This window comes from Tyto alba, unplaced genomic scaffold (assembly GCF_018691265.1).
Source record: "Tyto alba isolate M040663 unplaced genomic scaffold, T.alba_DEE_v4.0 Super-Scaffold_14, whole genome shotgun sequence".
In the NCBI taxonomy this organism is placed as follows: domain Eukaryota; kingdom Metazoa; phylum Chordata; class Aves; order Strigiformes; family Tytonidae; genus Tyto; species Tyto alba.
Genome location: NW_024881276.1, coordinates 12,717,767 through 12,737,549, shown reverse-complemented (window position 1 = coordinate 12,737,549; position 19,783 = coordinate 12,717,767). Strand labels below are relative to the sequence as shown.

The 19,783-nt window shown below is 44.6% G+C and overlaps 1 protein-coding gene across 3 annotated transcripts in view; it reads right to left on the bottom strand.

Annotated features, from left to right (window-relative positions):
- Nucleotides 1–19,783, bottom strand: part of NHS (NHS actin remodeling regulator) — a 259,499-nt gene that overhangs the window by 35,805 nt on the left and 203,911 nt on the right. The window contains exon 1 of one of the 3 annotated variants that reach the window (XM_033010044.2): nt 15,800–15,883. The exons of the other annotated variants lie outside the window; for them this stretch is intronic. Coding sequence (XP_032865935.2) covers nt 15,800–15,821 — 22 coding nt within the window. The 5' untranslated portion in view covers nt 15,822–15,883. Of the gene's footprint in view, nt 1–15,799; nt 15,884–19,783 lie in introns of those variants that run through there. 3 annotated transcript variants of the gene reach the window in all.

Below are 19,783 nucleotides of genomic sequence, written 5' to 3'. Positions count from 1 at the left end.
CTGAAATCAGTGCCTCAAGAGAGCCCTTTCAATACTACACGCTTAATTAGTTCAAAGCACTTCTTTCAATATGATGTACTTTCAGTGCTTGTCAACACATATTTCGTCCCATGTTGACCCTCTCGGTATGCAGCAAGATAAAGTCTCTTATCTCTGGCACTGCACTGTGTGGTCTCTATAAAACACTTTGTAAGCACTCTTTTAAACATCCTTTGCAATTCTCCCTCGCTGCTTGGCTATTTTTCTCCTGTACTGACTCAGTCCAAATCACTGCTAAGCTTGCTTGAGTTCACTGTGATGTTGCTCTCAGATCAGTCACCCTGATTTCACAAGCCAGCACTCAAGAACAAAGCTTTACAAAATTCATTTACTATTCTACCTGCCTTGGTTAATGCTTACCTTCAGGAACTTGTGAAAAAACACACCCTCACATTCCCCAGCCTATATACAATTTTGTGTTTTAGCAGTGGTTTTAATGTATCATGCCTATTCTCATACTCAAAACATTAAATTCCCCAACATATTTCTATCTGATAATTTACACCTAAAGTGATCCTTTTCTAGTAATAGCCTTTGAGTCTATGCTGAGGATCCTCTTTTCAAGAAAAGCAGAGGCTTGTACATTGGAGCACCTATTTCCACATCAGCATCCATGATACGAACAACCTCTCCGTATTTGTGAACATACAGAGAAGCATTGGGAGCCTTGAAAAAGCACGCTGGAAGATGACACTCGACACAAAATGTGCTGTGTTTGCCATATTGGAATATAAGATTCAGATGACATTCTGAGTGCAGGAAACATATTTCTGTTTTCGTTGAAATCTTCATAAACTACAACCTTCCATCACAGCTCTAAGACTTAGTGTTCATCCATCTCCATGCCTTCTCCATTTGGGTCTCAGAAGAGGCATTTAGCATCAATTATGCCAGCGGTGCTGTGATACACGCGCCTGTCTCTTGGACAGCAGATTGAGGGCACCAACTTATTTTACTCGGGGCATTAGAAGGCTGTCAGCGGGTGACAGCGTTTTGTTTACTACTGACCTGCCCTTCATTCAAGATGATAACCTTTAAGAAAAAATGTCCTATATCTCCACTGCTTAATCTTGTTAGTCCCTGATGTGGCTCCCCATGGGTAATGACCAAATCACTGCTTTGGAAGGGCAACAAATTAGTGGAAAACCACTATGAAATGTGAACAGCAAAACAAAACCGAAGACATAGGTTACATTTTGTATCCACTATAAAAGTATTTGGCATGTTTTTCTGTGAATGACTTTCCTCACTGCCACTAGTTTGACCCTCTTGCCTTCAGCAAACTATATGGGGAAGCCAGTATCTGAGGTTGGAAGCTACGCCCAAGTGAAAAACAAGATTGAAGAGTTTACACAGAAAATGAACAAGCAGCACCCCTCTTCCCTTCCACTGGCACTGCATATAGGCTGAGAAATCAAACCTCCAAACAACAAGCCTCAGGAACAACAAGCCATGTGTTAAGAGTAAAGATGGTGGCTCATATTTCACACTTCTTCCTCCCCATCAGTCTTTTTCAGCATGCTTGGCTAGATGCCCTGAACACGCTTAACTGCAAGTTGAGGTAAGTAGCAACAGTTTCTTTCAATTATATTTAGTAAATACTACGCTACTATTCCTACACTGAATTACTCACAGGAATGTGGGGGAAGACAGAACGTCAATCATCTCAGAGGGACCAGAGGCAACTCTTTTTTATTTCCCTGGGGAAATATTCTTGCTGCTCCTGCAGCTCCATCAGTCCTTTCCAGCAGAGGCACTGAGAGACCTGGCTCTGTCTCAGGTCTCTAATTGCTCTTGAGGTCATGCCTGTCCTGGGAAGCTTCCTCTCCACAATGGTAAGCCAGTGTGTTTCTTGGGGCAGGCAACAAAAACCACACACATGACTTCATGAGGTTACTCCCAAGCCACCCCGACGGTGGTCCAGGGTTGGCTGGGCACAGGGATGCAGTTAAAGATACAACCAGTTCACTGTGCAGCTCCTCTGGCTCCTTTCAGTAAAATTCTTCCCCAACCCAGTGAATAGCCAAGTCCTCCATCACCAGCCCTCTCAGAAGTTCATTTTGGCCCAAGCCTCCCAACTGGTTTATTTGAAGTCCAGTGTCAGACACCCGGTTGTGAACTGGGCTTGAGGAGCACCCAACCCACGAGGCGGCTCTGGGCCACAAGGAGGGTCCTATTTCAATAATATCCTTCTCCAGTCCCACTTCTGACAAGACACTTGTGTAAAACATTAGAGCAAACAGGGCTGTAAGCGTTCAGAGAGCAATGCTGAGAAGCCAGCTAGGAAGAAGTAACGTAGTTAGCTGACTTGCCAAGTTTCACTTGTTGAAACAATTCTGAACACAGTCCTTTAGTTTCTGTAAGGGGAAGGAGAGGTGCCTGAAAATACAGATTTATGCCCCCTCTCCTTCTGTACTTTCTCAAGGGAATTGATTTTAATGAAGAAACCTGCTCAGGGATGGATTCTTGTTAGCCTTGCAAGTCCTCTCCACCCAGCCCTGCACTGCCAAGGATGTGTCCCAGCACCACTCCCTGCTGGGGCTCCAGCTCCTACCCAGGTATCGCAGCCTCTCACCTCCAGGCTTTTTGGGCTTAAAATTAGCCCTTAATCTGTAAAGCACAGATATGTTACGATATATGGAATGGACTGTATGACTTAGAGTATTTTCTATACAGATGTATGCAAAGCCACTGATATATACTGAATTACATTTTAGAAGGAACCCATCCAGATAGCATTTGGAAATTGTCTGGTTTTGTCAGTGATACTGTATACCTAGACTGCAGGATGAATAACTTATGTCAAGATAAGATATTTTCCCACTGTTATTATTATTTGAATAGCATGTTCTCAACTTGCTCACCTTAGGCACTAATATTTTTTTCTACAGAGTTGCACTGTTTTTTTTCTACTGTATTTTAGGTCCTTGCTTTCCTAAAATGGTCCACAAGCCTCAAATGGTAAATTCTAGTTTGCAAGTTTAAGCAAGGTGAGCATTGTCAGCTGTATTCTCTTGCATATCCCTGCAGAAGATGCCAGCTAGGGAGCCTGTACAGCTCATGCTAACCCACTAACCCCCACTTCAGATTGAGACATCACGGCCAATGGCAACTAGCATATAAAATGCGGCATGAAAACATTTAAGCTGAAATAAATTTTAGAACATTTACTTGTAAAGTGTCATAAGGTGTTAATAAAGATCATAACAGACCATCCTTTATTGTTATGACTAGTATGACTTTATGAGCCAAAACCATATCCTATTGTTTGTACTCACATTTATATTATTAAGCCACATATTTATGCAGAAAACCTAATTGACTTCTGATGGGATTTCTGAAAAGCCACAACTGCTGAAGAGCTACAGTGTTTGTCAGATGCTGCAGGGGTGTGGACCACTCTCCGGCGAGAGCTCTCATCCAGAACATAAGAGCAAACAGAAAATTCTTGCGCATTTGTAACTCATCTGCCTTTGTGCGCGTGTTGGACTGAGTACAAAGTAGTTTTCAACACATTGGCTTTAGCACAGCAAATACACAGAGCAGCAAACAATTGCTTGCTTAATGTACATATAAAATGATTACCTTTTAAGTGTGGGCAGACATTCTATCATGACCCTGTACTGAATACTGCACGTGAAGAAGCAAATCAGAAGATGTGGTGAAATGTCTACGATTCACTGCATCCAATCAAAACCAGAGCAGAAATGTCAGGCATCAACACCTACTGGTAGCGATCAGATATACCACTGTGGAGTGACACTGGCTGCCACAACGGACAGGAAGCCTTCAAACTCTTGATTTTAAGCAGTGATGAAAATGAGATAAAAATAAACTGCAGGAAAAAATCCACAGGAAAATAAATTAAACCAGGAAATACTTTCAGGAAAGTAAAATGGAAAAGAAAGGAGAGGGGGGGGGAGAAGGGTGGCGTCATTAAAATTATCATGCAGAAAGTGTAAGTAAAAAATGAGGCCCTGAAGTAGCAAACAGTGTTTGACCTTAATGTATCATGTTTTGAGTGGAATGGTCAATCAGGGGAGAGAGCACTCCTGGGACACTCGGATTTGTTCTCGAGGAGCAAAGTTGACAACATTTCCAAGCATAAAGCAGAAGACAACGGAAAGTAATCACAGAAGTAACTTTCCTCATGGTAGGTTTGTCTCCCTGGGGAATTTCTGTAGCTAACAGATAGGCTCCTCACTGATTTTGAATATAAATGAGTCTCAGAGAGCTCTGAATAGTTCTCTAGCAGAGCCTGTCCCCTCTGTTCGCTGTGGAAGGACCATGAGAAGATGGGCTGTGTTGAGCCAGCATGCCCCAGCACCACTAGACACCAAGAGGGGAGATGCTGTCTTTATAGGGGAGCAGTATTGCTGACTCGGAAACAAACGTGAGTCTGTGATGCTATGGATGGTTTCCTGCATTTACTCATTGAATATATTTAATAGCAAAGTAAAAAACCAAACGTGGGACACAGCCAAGCAAGGCATAAGGTGACTTTTAACTCAAAAGGTGAAGCATTGTCTGAGAAACTGCACAAATGGATTCATTCTTATGAAGAGGGGTGTAGACACACTCAGAAACATGGCACAATAAGCTGGACCAGGTGTCAAATTTTTCTGTCCTTGCTCTGTCCTTTCTGAGTCGCAGCTCTGCCTGACTTCTCTGGACCCTTTGGCTATGCCAGGATGTCAGGTCTGGCCCTAATTGCCTCCATCCCACTTTACTGCCTTCTCCTCTCTGCCTCTCTTCTTTCTGTGTGGATTTTCCAATCGGCGTTAAAAAAAGAAGTGCTAGAAGAGGTGCCAGACTGCTCTAGAGGCTGAGATGCTATACATGCTGAACAGCAAAAGGCAGACAACACCCACGGATATACCCCAGCCCTGATCTGGCAGGATGCTGTCTGGGGGGAAGTGGCAATCAATCTTCACATCTTATCAACTCCCGTAGCATCTGCCAGCACAGGGGGATGGGGAGCCACCCCAGCCAACTTTTTTTATAATATGGATATTGTTCGTAAAGTTGGAGACATGTTATATACGAATACAGATCAGTTCACAGCCATCTGCTTATTTTCTATGAAGCGTCTAAATTATCGTAAGGGTGTTACATAGAATATGAAAACAAGCTTTTACCTCTGCTGCTGAGCTTAAAATAAAAAAAAAAAAAAAAAAAAAAGAGAAAAGAAGAAAATATAGGAGTTGGTATGCAGTGAAAAGCAAAGAACTGAGACAGCATTTTCAAATGGTGGTTGCCTGGGCTGCTGTTGTTTGGAGATGCAATTTGGCCTGGTAGGTGAATATGTTGGCACATCTCTGCTCTGGCCTGGGGCAAGCCACCTCCTGGTCTTCACAGCGATCTCGTATCCTCCCAGGGACCCCCTAGCCTTTTCTATGTCCTTTCTACTTTTGTGTCTTAGGGGCAGAAATCATCCTTTACACTAAGCATTTACAGATACAATAATGGGCCCTGCATTTCCTGTGCTAGTCCAATAATACTTTACCAGTAGGTTTGTTAGTGTTATACTCTTCCAGATAAAAGTAGGCTTGGTTATTGCCTTCTAGGGCATGCTCCAAACCTTTGCAGGTGAGCTGGGGTTTGTATTGCCCAGGCTGAGGTTTTGGACCTACAGGCCCCTGCCATACAACCAACCTCCGCCATTTACAAGCAGCTCCAAAACACTGGAGCGGATAAGTAATTGGTAGTTTGTTATTCACAATTAACCTGCCATGGTCAGTGATGAAAAAAGAGCCAGCTTGGTGCCCTGGTTGATTCCTACCAGAGCCCAGACCCACATAGCACAGGGAGACGCACGAATTCACTGATCATTTGCCAGATTCATTATCACTTCAGGTTTTTTAACTACTCCATTTAAATCACAGCTAACTCTGATAAATCAAGATTGTTTCCCTGACTTGCCAGTTTGATAATTTCATCTTCATGCTTGTTTACATTAGTAAGTATTGATTTCCTGTGGGATGCAGTACATCATTGCATAGTGAACAAGGGTGAGGTTTTTGTTACGCAGAGTTATTTCTGAAGTTTGTGTATTGGCATACTTAACACACTTTGAGTTTATCAAAAAAATGGGATTCTATGCAACAGCACCAAAGAAAAAAATATCTAAAAAGTGCAGCCACTATTTACCTATGAAAATGGCATTAGGCAAAGATCAATTTCAGTGCTTTTCATTTGGGTTATCCTTTTACCCTTCTATTAGCACGTTGATTGCTTTTGTCTTCATAATATGTGTGCAGTAGCAACACTTTAGAAATACTGTAGTGCTTCTTCATTCTACAAGGTCCAGAGCAGCCTCCTCACAGTTAGTACAACTCTCCCTATTTTCTGCAAATTTTTACATGTATTTCTAGGATGGAATTGCTACAACAAAACTTCAGCCTGTCAGAAGAAAATATCTAAACTTTCAAGACTCTCATTTTGACCCAGAAAACAATTTATGTTTCAGATACCTTTACAGGACAGTGGAATAATTTTCAAGCCTTTAAGAAATTTAAGTTCTATCACTACTGAAGTTACAGCCACGCCCATGATAACTTCAGACTATGGGAAATATTTGCTAAAGGGATGGCTAGAAGATACTCATCTACCTTCCCCTTTGATGCCCTTCTATATGTGGACACTCAGTGAGTGTAGGATGATGTTGCTCCAGAAGCACTGCAGCTAGAACAAAGCAATGATAACCAGTGTCACACATCACTCATCAAAATAAGCCTCAAAATAGGGTCATGGGCAGAAAACACCTTCTCATCCCTGTCCTGGTTTGGGCTGGAATAGAGTTCATGTTTGTTTTGGCAGCGGGAGGAGTGCTGCAGCACCCTGAGACCCCAGGGGCTCCCCAGGTCCGAGAGCCCTTGCCTGTGTGCGGGGGCGGGGGGAGCACAGCTGGAGGGCTGGGCCCCTATTGGCCGATAGTCCATGTCATGTGACACTGTGCTCACTATATAAAGGCAGGAGTGGGCCAGGAGGGGCTCTCACTTCTGGGAGTGTGGCTGTGGGGCCTTTGTGTTGGGGATCACCGGCCAGGCGCAGGCGGGTGCTGAGCAGCTGTATTGTATTGTACATTACCCATTGATACTGTCACTGTATTATTCTATCACTGTTATTAAACTGTTTTTATCTCCACCCCCGAGTCTCCCTTTGCCCCTCCAATTCTCTCCCCATTCCCAAGTGGGGGGGTGTGGGTGAATGGCTGTGTGGTGTTTAGCTGCTGAGCAGGCTCAAACCACAACAATCCCGTTCATGAACCTCTGAGACACATATGTGCCCAGAACTGAGCTTATTCAAGTAATCCCCAAGGAAACTCTTTTTTGGGGGGGCAAACTGAAATTAATTTGTTGCCTACCACAGCAAGCACAGCTTTGCTACAGCACTGTCACTGCCTATTCTGTGATGATTCATTCATCCCAGCAGGGAGAAATATGTCTCTTCCTCCAGCCAGCTCCACACTCAGCCCAGACCCTGTGAGAGGCAAAGCCCCACTGAACTACAGATCGAAATTTTCCAGACCTGCCTTTATGCTGCCATCATCCCCAGTCATGTCAATGGGGGGGCACAGATTATCAGGTAATTAAGCCCCCTTTAACATGATGAGACCAGGGAGACTTGGGGCTTGCTGTCCATCGGGTATATATCTCGCAGTACATAACATTTCCAGCCAGGTGCCTATGTAACGTAACACTGGTTTTATAATTACAGCTGATGATGACCAGAGTTTCATCCTGAATTTCATACTAGCAATCTTCCATTTGGACTTGATGATCATGGTAGGTCCCTTCCAACTGAAAATATCCTATCCTATCCTATCTACCCTACCCTATTCTGTCCTGTTCTATCCTGTTCTTTCTATGAACATGACACAGAACGCTCACATTTCATGCTTGTATTTTCATATCTAAGCTTCAAATTCACAATATCTCCCAGGCTGACAACTCACTGCATGCAGGAACTCTACGTATAAGTGTTGGGAGGTCTTGCAGTACAAGGCAGTGTATTGCACACACAAGCTAATTAACCTCTGGAAATAATTCAGGGTCTAGCTTATTCCAGCTGAGTTATCTGGGGTCATTTTCTGCTCTCAAACTATGAAGGTTCTTTGGATTTTAATGCAACAAAATTACTTTTGTCTTTCTACAATGCATTATTCTGGCAAAGTGGCTGCAGCCATGCTGACAGAACTGCATTTTAGCAATTAGCCTACTCCTCACACCCCCACATTCATCAAAAAGACACATTATGCTGCTAAATGGTAATAATGGCTTTGGCTGGCAGTTTTCCTGGTCAAAGATCACACACTTTTCAGAGCTTTGTCCCATACCTTTGCACAAGCAGAAATGAGTAGTGAATAAAATGAGCTTCAGTATGCTCATTCAGACTTGTTATGGGGAATACAATCTTTTAGGTTCAGACTACATCAAAGGGATTTAAAAGTGTGGGACACTGCTGCACTACAGTTTTTACTTCTACCATCGTTGACTGCAATTTTCCTGCCTTGATCTTTCTTCACTTGACCTACTGAGTAAACACTACTTCTGCCCAGGAAGTATGTATTTCCACCCAGCAAATCTGAAACCATTTTCCTGGAGTCACAAGCTCCTCAGGGTTATTTTGTGTACCAAATACTATTCTAATAGCCCATGGACTACAATTCATAATCTGAATAATGTTTATTTCATCTCTTGGAGGTATCACCAATGGCACAGTTCCTCTGCTTAAATAGCGGCTGCCAGAAGGTGAAGACAGGGCTCTGCTTGACTCCAAAAAAGTTTCCAATAATCCCGAGGGGACTTCACTGTGATGCTGGCACCAGAAACAACCTCGGACCTGCAAGCTGACTAGTCTGTGGAATCACCTTCCTCCAGAAAGGGTCAGAGCCTGCAATGAGGCCAGCCCAGGGCAGGATGACTGGTTTGGAAAACAAGCAAGGCTGACTGAAAGGATCAGTGCAGAGAAGATGATTTCCTGAAAAGTTACCAGTAGGTGTAGGTGTTATGAAGAGGCACCATAATTCACACATGCATTAAGTAGAAACGCAATACAAGCTCAGAGTGTGGGACTGGAGTAAATGAGACTGACACATCAGACAGCCTTTGAATAGGCTAAACACTTTTTTGTACATTTAAGCAGCAATGTACAACTCACAGGTTTATTCATTTTTTAATTTTGCCTCATATGAATAGGCAGCTGGCATTGCCAAGGCAGAAAGGGACAGCAGTCAGTCATATATTGAGATGAAATGAGACAAAAGATTTTCTCAAACCTGGGAGAACCAGTTTCCTCTCAGGTATTTGCTGGACTCCTCTGAAGTTGAAAGAGTGAAAAATTACCAAAGGCAGGTTTAGGCTGTAAGACAGAGGATAGTCCTGGACTGCTCCAAAGAGCCCGGACTGAGCCTTGACTAGATGCCAGACCTAGGGATCCCAAGGCACATTTCCAGGATGAACACCCTTTTCCCAAGGCACTGCAAGAGCCAGACCGGAGACACTGAGACAGCAACTAAGTCTATTCTCTGTCCAGTCTTGAAGCTTATAGCAAATCATAAGATTTGGACCGGGGCATAACCCTGCAGTTTTGGAGTTGTCTGAGGCATCACATGTCCATGCACATTACAGAAGGAGAAAGAAAGCACATTACTGCTTGTGTAGGTTAAATTTGAGAAGACTAGGAGACTACCATTTAAGCACTTGCACACCTCTTGTTTAAATGTTTTTTCAAGGTATTACAGAAGGGGTTTGTTTCATATTACAGCTGCAGCATCTCCAGTGGACTCTGCCTTCCCCAAATGCTCATTAACTTGGGCCTCCTGAATCACATCCACTTTACCTGCCATTTAAACTGCATTGCTGTAAGTCAAGTCCGTTTCTTACAGATCATGAAAGAACATCTTGAGAATAAAATTTAGTTACCAAAAACCTGGGAGGAATTCAGTTCAGCAGTGAAGTAAAACCATTCATTTTGATGAAGCTGACATACCACTATAACATTTTTTTTTAAATTGTTATATGACATGCTCACTGTTTCACAGTTAATTGAAAAAATCATAATGTCACAGGATTGTTCTGATCTGTAGTAAAAATATACCCATGTGCTACAATTAAGTCCCTAAACCACTGCTGAACCGGGTATAATAGTTATTGCAGGCTTGGCTCAAGATTTGGAGTTAGACATAACAAAAAAAGGGCTTTGGTAGGGTGGTGCTGAGAAAGGGAATTTGGGATAAACTCAGTGCAAGGGAAAACAGATCTTTTCCTTACCAGTCTCCCTTGCCATGCCTGTATTTGCAGCAGGCAGTCTGGAGCAGAGCTGTAGCAAGGTGATAACCCAAACCATGCACGGGCCTCGCTGCTGGCCAGTCGCACAGCAGAAGCCCTGGGAGACAGGCGTGGGATGCTGGCTGGGTCGGGGCAGGGCTCAGGGCTGCAGCGCGCTAGAAACACCATAGACAAACCCCTCCGAGGTCTGCAAGTGCTACCCCAGCACAGGCAGTAAATAATACCTTGTCAGCAGGCTACATTATTGAATAGCAATAACTTTTCATAATAACTAATTAGTGTCACATACGACCAGACACTTAAAAGAGAGAAAGTGCTATAGCTCTTCTTCCTTGATCAAATTCCTGCGCTGAGGTTGAGCTTTACTCATCTGCTGGACTGGCACAAGAATGTACCTGCTCATGAGGCAGGACCTTCCCTTTGCCAGCCGGGGGTTGAATAAAGCAGCTTGTCACCTCCCCCAGCTCTACGGTGCTGTCACTTCTGTGTCCACCCTGTCTGGGCAGCAAGCTCTAGTGTATTTGGTTGTCCCATACTCACACCTGAGATGTCCTCCAGCTCCTGCTCCCCAGCTCTGAAAACCATCTCGGGCAGGGCTCACACCTCCCACAAAGGCTCCTTGGTATCTCTGAGACCCCGGGAAACCTCAGGAAAGGTTTATTTTGGTGGACTCAGTAACATGGGCATGGTCAGCACTCTATTCCCCCACTTCTCTTGTGCATCAAACAGGGCGACATATCTGTGTCACTCCATGTCGCACATGTTGCCTTTTCATTCATAAAAGGCAGCCTGTATCTTTAATCACTTCGCCAGAATAATAGCAAAGAAACAAGCACTTGATTGCCTGTGTTATCAGACACTATTGGAAAAGTCTAGATAAGGATGCTGAACAACCTTGGCTTATTAGTATTCCACATGCAAACACTTCCCCATAATCCAGAGTCATCTGTATCCCAGCAACCCTTAAAATTTCATTCTCACTGAATTGCCAGATCTTTATCAAAATATAATTACAGTCTTAATTTGGATGATAAATTTTGATTGCCTGTGCTGTGCCAAAAAAAAAAAAAATGGTCAGGTACATGAGAGCCGAGATACAACCGTGAAATGTGAATCTGCATATTCTGACATTGGTGTGTCACCTTTCCTCTTATCAAAAGTTGGGCTCTGATAGGTAGCAGTGAGGTTATGTAGGGGTAAATAGGCAGGCACATGAAAAAACAGTCTTCTGATGCCATCAAATGAAATCTGCACTAAAACCAGGGAGGAATTTGAAATCTGCAGCTGCATATGAAGATTATCACTATTATGAAGATTATATATTATTATCATTATGAGGTGAACGATGTGCAGCACTGCTGTGCAAACCTGGAAGAAAACACCGGTCCTTCCTGAAACAAGAGGAGATTGTGCAGAACTCGCCTTTTCTCCCACTCCTTTTTTTCCCTTCAAACACTGGCAGAAAACAGCACGGTGTTTTACAGTTATATCCAGAGGGTTCTTAAAATGCAAGGGTCACAAAATGGCTTCAGATTTCAGCAGATTGTTCTAGCGTTCATCTTAAACCTAACTGACAGCTTTTAAAAGCACTCTTTAAGAACAGCCTTTGTGGTTGATTCATTCCAGTAAGATCTTCTGGCATTAAGAGCTTGGCTGTTACGAGGCTAAATGAAAGGGGTGCCATTTTCCAGCAATGACGGTAGAGTCCTATGTATATAGGCTGCCACCACCTAAATATCTTGTGTCTGCACACTTCATAGGGCACAAAATAGCTGTTCCTTCACTTATGTGCTTATGTGAGCCAATATCTTTAATTTCTCAAAAGGATTCATGCATGTACCACAGCAGACCAGAATCATCCATCTTTACTATGTGCTGTTACAGTGATATATTGTATTTGACCTCACTCCCATCTGCAGCAGGTGCAGAATCAACCTGTACATACAATTGCATGAGGATACAGTTGGAAATCTCATAATTTTGATTTAGCATTACTACCAAAGACATGCTGATGGGTGGGGAGGTATTCTTCCACCTTCCAAGAATGTATGATTGCAACAATTTTTCCAAACTTAAACATGTAGCCTAAAAAAAGTATCCCAGAAGAATATAACCAATGCCTGCTCTACCAACAGAGCCCAAAGGAGAGGAGACAGCCCATCAGGCAAACCAGGGAGGTTACCTAGTTTCTGACTTTATCAGGCTACAGCAGTCCAAACCCACTTCAGTCTTATCCTGTTGAAATGCCAGGGGGAAAAGATAATTACTTGGATGACAATAGCATAAATGCAATTAGACACTTGACCTCAGTGTTTCTTGGTCACATGCACAGAGTTGAACTCATTGCTAAATCTGGAACTGGGAAGTACTTCTTTTCCTCCTCCTCCCCCCACACACTCCCAATGAGTTATTTGTACTTTCTCTGGAGCCCTGATAAGGATCCTTTCCTGGGACAGATGTGATCTCAACCCCTGAATGTAATTTCTTGACCTCCTGTGGGGGCTTTGGGTACCCAGCCTCAGTCCTCTTTCTTAACTACTTCTGTAATGTTGGTAACCATTGCATGCACCATAAAATACCTCTCTGACACATGTGTCAGCATGAATTCACTTCCATGGATCTTATGTTGTCCTCCTCTTAGAAGACCATGCAAGGTGAGAACACCTGGAACAGTAAGTAAATTCTACCACATAAACATACAGAAGGATTACATTGTTGATTGAAAATCATACTATGTCAGAGTTACAGTATGAAAAATGTGCTTCCTCGTGATCAGAAGTCAACTACATCACTCAAGTGAAGTCTGTTTCCTTCACACTCCACTGCCACAGCTCTCTCCAGGAGACCACTCCAAACCAAGTGCAGTTTTGATCAGAGTCTCATGTAAGCAAGCACAGTTGCCAACAAATGGTAAGACCCAAAGCTCGGTGAAGTCCACAGAGATACTGCAATCTTTGCAGTCACTTCTGTGCACTGGTTCCCATTCCCTAACTATCATGTCCTTCACAGTCACATCAGTAATGCTATTGTTGACAGTAGCAGTAGAAAGTTTTACAGCTGGATGGGCTCAGGCACTGAACCGTTCTCATCCCCTTGGTGGAAGGACCTCAATGGGGCTAAGTCATACAGCAGTAGAAATGAAGGGCAGGAAGGAACCATGAGAGAACTGTATGGTCCATGACTTTTCCAACCCTGAAATACAGCTAAAATGCTACAAACAACAAATGAGGCATCCTCCCCAGAATCAGAAGATGCTTCTATAGTGAATTTTGACTGATGTGTGACTGAACCTGTCCTTAAAAAGCCAAAATGCAAAGCGAAGTATAATTTCACTGCTCTAAAGTGGACTGAGCATTTCTAGTCCACCCCAACTTTATTCTTACTTCTTCTTAAAAAGCCTAAAAGAAGGACATCTCATAAGTTCCACAGGCTGCCTGTCCCAGTGCTTTATTTCTCTTTGCACTTGGAAAGGTTTTCCTAACCTTCCCTGCTGCAAAGTCAGCTGGTTCTGAAGGAGGAAGGCTGCAGAAGCAGACACACTGGATGCAGTCACATGCAGCTCCCCTCTTCGTTGGGTAGTGGACTCCATCTCTAGTGCTGTGAATTTGCAACTTCTCACTTCAGGGGAACTGAGCTGAGACAAAAAAGCCAGAACTAGTGCCCTGGAATTCTCCAAGCAGGAGGCAGGGAGAATATCTGAGCCCCCAAAGGAGGAGGATGAATGAATGCTTACTCCAGATGCACAGTTCTTTGGTCTCATTTTTAAAATGCATTGATTTCCTGCTGGTGAAGGGTGCCATGCTAAAATCAGAGGAGAACAAAGTTGCCTGTCCACAGCAGCATATTCAGCCTAGCACCAGAGGGGTCGAAAGCTTCCATATGCCACGGTGACTAGTTCAGTACAGCCTGTTATCCATTCCCCCCACCCGCCAGGCACACTGCCCCCACAGAAGCACTGTCAGTGAAGGCAAACATACACCTGGATGAAAATCACACCGATAGGAACATGTGATTTTTAAAGTCTGGCTTTTGGTTCTGAGTTGAATATTCCAACATTAAGGCTAACGTTGGGAGGACTGGCAGAAGAAAGGGGTTACCAGATTTACTCTCCCCTGCACCATGGTGTGTTGCAGGGAGAGGAGTTCAAAATGGCCCCTGTGACGGCTGCCAGCATCTTCATAAGAGCTGGTAAGAGAGAGGCTTATGCCTCCCAGATACTCTTCACTGTCAAGGGGAGCAATGGATCCCCCAAGCCTTCATCATCATCAGGAACCTCCTAAAGGAACATTTCATATTCAAAAGATATCACAATGTTCCCTTTTCTATTCTGCCTCTTTCGTTCTCGAGCCCTGATCTCCCATCTTTGAGCTCACATTTGCCTTGATAGGCTACAGCAGAAGGTATGTGGCCATCACATGCATGTCTCAAGTTCCTAGCAAGCAGAACTGAGTTCTGGCTTCCCTCAGCTATCTTGGATGTTCTCCTGGGTGAGAAGACAAGCAATTCTCACCGTTGGCAAACAGGAGCCTAGGGAGGAATGTTATGAGCCTTCCACGGCCAACTGGACTCTCGGTGTTACAGACTCTGCCTTCGGATCAAGCAGCATCACAACCACCACAAACCCAAACTGTGCCAGTGATACCAGTAGCTGAATGCTTGAAAATATAAACTGGGTATGCTCTTCCCCACCCGCCATTTTGGCTAAGCCACTTTACCCTTGACGGACCTGTATTGACAACCTTATTTATCTAAAAATGGCTTGACTGCTTCTGCTGATTCCAGGAACTGGCGAGCAGCATAACCCTCTGTGCTGCTGACTGTCCACGGCATAGCCTGGCAACCCGCTGATTTCTATGAAAGACAGCAACAGGGCAAGTGCAGTGGAGGGAGCAGCACACAAGTGGTTAACGCATGCCATGAAGAAATATACATGCATATACTGTCTCAAACAGCCAGAATCTCCAATTTTCCATTCAGTTCCACTAGAATGAAAACTCTCATAATAAAAACCTGGCAATCAAAAGCAAAGAAATTGTCAGCAAAGCAAGATTCATTTCTATCTATATAGTTGACCAGAAGTCTTTCTTCCTCTTACAAGCAACATTAAATGCCATCCATTACAGCAACAAATGCTAGCCGAGTCCCTTTCTTTTCACCTGTGATTTTAAAAGTACATTTCCCGTGCAGAAAGCTGTGTGCTTGTCAACCTCTGCATCTCCCCTCCTGACGAGTAGCAGAAATGCTGCATGCTAAACTCTCTCTTGTAATGACATGGATCCCCACACCAGAGAAAAATTCTCAAACTACCCAGGCAAAAACTTCAAATAACCTGCAAGGTATTTAACAAACCGGAGGCAAAAGAGAAAGTCAAACCCTCAAAGCATACAGAGAGAGATTAAAAAAAAGAAATGCCCTCTGCTTGACCCAAAATAACAGAACAGTTCTGCATAGGAAAGAAAATGAATTACCATTGTGGGGACCCTCAGTCATTTAGAGTCTCCAGTCAAGGCTGAGAGCCATTCTGAGACTGCAGGTTTTTCCTCTAACTTCACTCCCCAGCTCTGCGAGGAACTAGTTAAAAATGACATCACTGCTCATACTACCCTCCTCCCCCTCCCCATTCACTTGCTAAAAAAGCTGAGGCTGCTCCTCTCCCCCTGCATTGGCTCCAGATTTGGTCCTGCTCCTCACCAAGCTCCCAGTCTGCAGCTGACCGTGCGGGTCCGTGTCGGTGTGGGCCGGAGGATGCGCCGCCTCTACGCGCTCTCACAGCATCCCTGCTGGCACCCACTTGAGAAATAAAATCGCCTTTCCCTTAAGAAATCAGAAGAGGTCTAACCTCGTGATGTATAATGCATTACACAGCCAGCTCTGTTTACAGACGGCAAACAGTTTTCCTCTTCCAAGCAGGAGGGAGAGAGAGACCCTCCTAGGGGCTCTGCCTTTTGCCTCATCTTCCTTACAGGAGAGGACCCTCTCTGTGGTTTGCTGCATCCTCCTTGTGTTAGGAGTGCAATCTTTTTTTTTTTTTTTTTTTTTTTTTTTTCTTTTCCCTCCCCCTGAGCGTGACATCATCAGACACCAACTCTACTTCTGTAATAAAAAAGGATCCCGAGCAGAGCTACCTGGGACGAGGTCATCTGGAGGATCCAGGCGATGCTGGCTCCCGAGCAATTGTCGCTTCTTACAAAACACTCAGCTCTCACACAGTGTCATCTGGATCTAATAACCCTGCGCTTGCTGCAGACCAGGACGCCCAGCTGCTGGGCTGAGATCAGTTTCGTTTGTATCCCCGCTGGCTCCACCGGCATCAACAGCGAGCAGGTACCTCCGGGGCGCTCCCCTGGTACCCACGATTCACCTCGCAACTCCATTTGTTTCCCTCCCCTAACCGCTGGGAAGGATGCTGCAGCAAAATCCCTCGGCCAGCGCTCCTGGCTGCTACACAGCCGCCAGGCTGCCAGCACCCAGCACACGCGCTCCCAACGCTCCTCCGCTCTCCGAAGCTCCTCAGCCCGAGCATCACTGCAGGGAGCCTTCAGAAAACGCTGTCACCCCTGCCTGACCGCAGCAGGAGCCAGCAGCTCGTGGCCGAGCGGGAGGCCTGTTTGTTGCCAAGGGCACCCGCAGCCTTGTTTTCCCTACCTGCGTCTTCTCTCCCGGGGTAGCGCGGGGGCTTGTGCTGAGCGCTGCCAGTCCCGGGGGTGGGCGGCAGGCTCCAGGGTGGTCGAGGTGAGGGCCGGTGAGCGGGTCCCAGGCTCTGCAGCCTCCCTTGCACGCTCCCATGCTCACGGTGGCAGCCAGCAGCGGCGGCGGCAGCCACGGCACTGGCAGGAGAGAGGAGTCTGTGTCTACGTGCATATGTGTAACATATGCCTTCGTATACCTATCATATACACACAGAGCTACATGCAGATATAAACACAGACGTGCATGCTGGATCTCTTACTGCTACCAGCAATGCCACAGACGTATCAAATATTGCACAAGTAACAGGACCGATGGGATAAGGCTACATTTGCAAATGTGCTCACAGTCCCTTGTGCACTGTCTATACAACCTGCACACAAATATAACCCTCGCCGCTATGTTGATTACAGGTGAGTATTTGACACAGGGCTGTAAAAGCTTCACAAAACTCATGCAAACTCCTCTAAAAGGTATAGCGGTGTGTCACACACATATCACATAAAGGTACTTTTTTGCATGCTAGAAATGTCTTACCTGGGGGAGGGACTGCCAAAGTCTTTGGCAGTGAAACCCCCAGCAGCCTTCTGAATTAGGAACATCCTGGTGGATCAGGTCCCAGAGAAAATCCCTGCTAAAGACAGGGAGCCAGCGAGAAGTTGAAGGAAGTCAGTAAAAATCCTGCCTCAGGGTTTATTCATACCCTCCTCCTCAATGTGCCCCCCCCCCCCCTTCTCTCCTTCTTCAGGGCTGTGTTTTGCATATGGCCTGGTGACACATGCATATCAAACACCAGATCCCTTCCGAATGAGCCCAGGTTGAAAACGTGACATCTCCTGTCAGCTGGGACAGCAGAACATTACACACTCACCAAAGAGTAGGCAGTGTTACCCTGCGATGGGATAAGATTTCTGCTAAAGGGTCTCCCTCTCCATCTTTATCCCACTCCATACAGCAAGTGAATAGCCCTGCAGGTCCTCTTCTCCAAATCACAGCCCTGCCAGGCTGCACCCATCTTCTCTGGGCGTGCAGCAGGCACAGGCCTCTGGCATGGGCAGGAAAGAGCCTGAGACTGAGGAGGGATGACTGAGGTGGATAGGGATGCGGGACCATCTCTGAAGCTTCTCCAGCATGTACCTTCAGAAGAGCATGTCCTCTGCCACCACTCATTCATTAAACCTCAGTTTTCTCACTGCTCTGATAGGAATATCACAGTCATGAGCAAAGGGGGATCCTATGTACATGTAGCAGCACCAGTAACATCTCTGGAGTAACATCGTTTATACGTCGTATGTTAGATCAAAAGAGAAAAAAGTAGAAAGCCGTTTCACCAGATGAATTCCCATATTTCCCTTCTAAATTAAATAAGTGTTTAAACCAGCTTCTCAAGGAAAAAAGGCAAACCTGCTGCCTGTCCCCTGCTTCCCATCCCCATAATTTTTGAGTTCTCTGCCCAAATTTGCCAGAATAATTGGATTATGATCTATATAATTAAGTTCCTACACATTTTAGGTGGAAAAAAAATTAAAAAAAAAAAAAAACCACAAATCAGTGCCATTCCCACTGAGGACAGCCAGGTAAAATCCAACTCTGGCACTTTCCACTGGGGACCTACTGGCTGGCTGGCCCTGTGCTACCAGTAGTCCCCTTGCCCTGGGAGAGAGAAGGATGTACTTTGGCTTTTCTGAGAAGGCAGAGAGTGTTTCAGAGAGTAAAGGACAAGTCAACAAATCCATGTGAAGTCCTTATTTCTTGATTTTCTTTTGTTAATGGGACATTTTGTTAAGTGCTTCTGTTTTCTCTTTCTAAATCTGCTTCTCATGGGTCTATCAGCACTTTGGAGCTCAAATGCCTAGGTGTTTTATCCCCTGAAGAAACCTTTGAACACCACCTACTCATTTTACTTTGGTTCTCCTAAGAGATGGCATTATTTTAATCTGCAGCCAGGAGCGTTCGCAGACTGCTGGCTGGTTATAACAGCTCCTAAACCCAACCAGTTCCGGGCTCCTTCCTGGTCATGAGATGTTTTTGTAGGAAAGCAAAAAAAAATCATTCCTGTAACAAAGAACAGGCAAACAAAGTGTGCGATTGAGGGGTGAAAAGAACCCAAAATAAATAAATGAGGGCTGAAACTACATCCAGAACTCCCAAAACTCCCCATAAAAGAGGTAGAAATCATTCCAGCCAGAAGAAAGAGTAGCTTGCCTACCTCTCCCATCATTTCCCTTCCTATTATACTGATACTAACAGTTTCATTTGGTGGATGCAGACTGTTTCAAGTACTTGAGTGACTGAGTTGAAGATCCGTGTTCAAATAAATGAGCGTCAAGTAGCAGCACTGCTTTAATGTATGCATTTCAATGTACCTTGGGGTACCTCCAAAGTAAATGGGGTAGAATATGCTCCATACTATACGAATTCTCCACTTGCCTTAGCAAATGTACCTCACTCAGGATTTCCACTATCTTCTTTAATCTGGCACTACGCCTCCCATGAGCACAGTTTAACAAAAGTATTATACCATATAAATGGGTGTTTCCCATTCTGAGAATCATTCAGAGGTGAGCTGAGAGTCCCAGTCTATTTTTCTGCTTTGACCAGTCTTTAAATCCAATCAAGTCTGCTAAGAGACATGAAGAAGTCTGCAGATGAATGTCACACATCTAGATCCTCTGCTATTTCTAACATTACAGAGCATACTGAAAGGAAGAACTGAAAGTCCTCTTTTTTAATGATGTCCCTGCAATTTTTGAAAAAAAAATAAA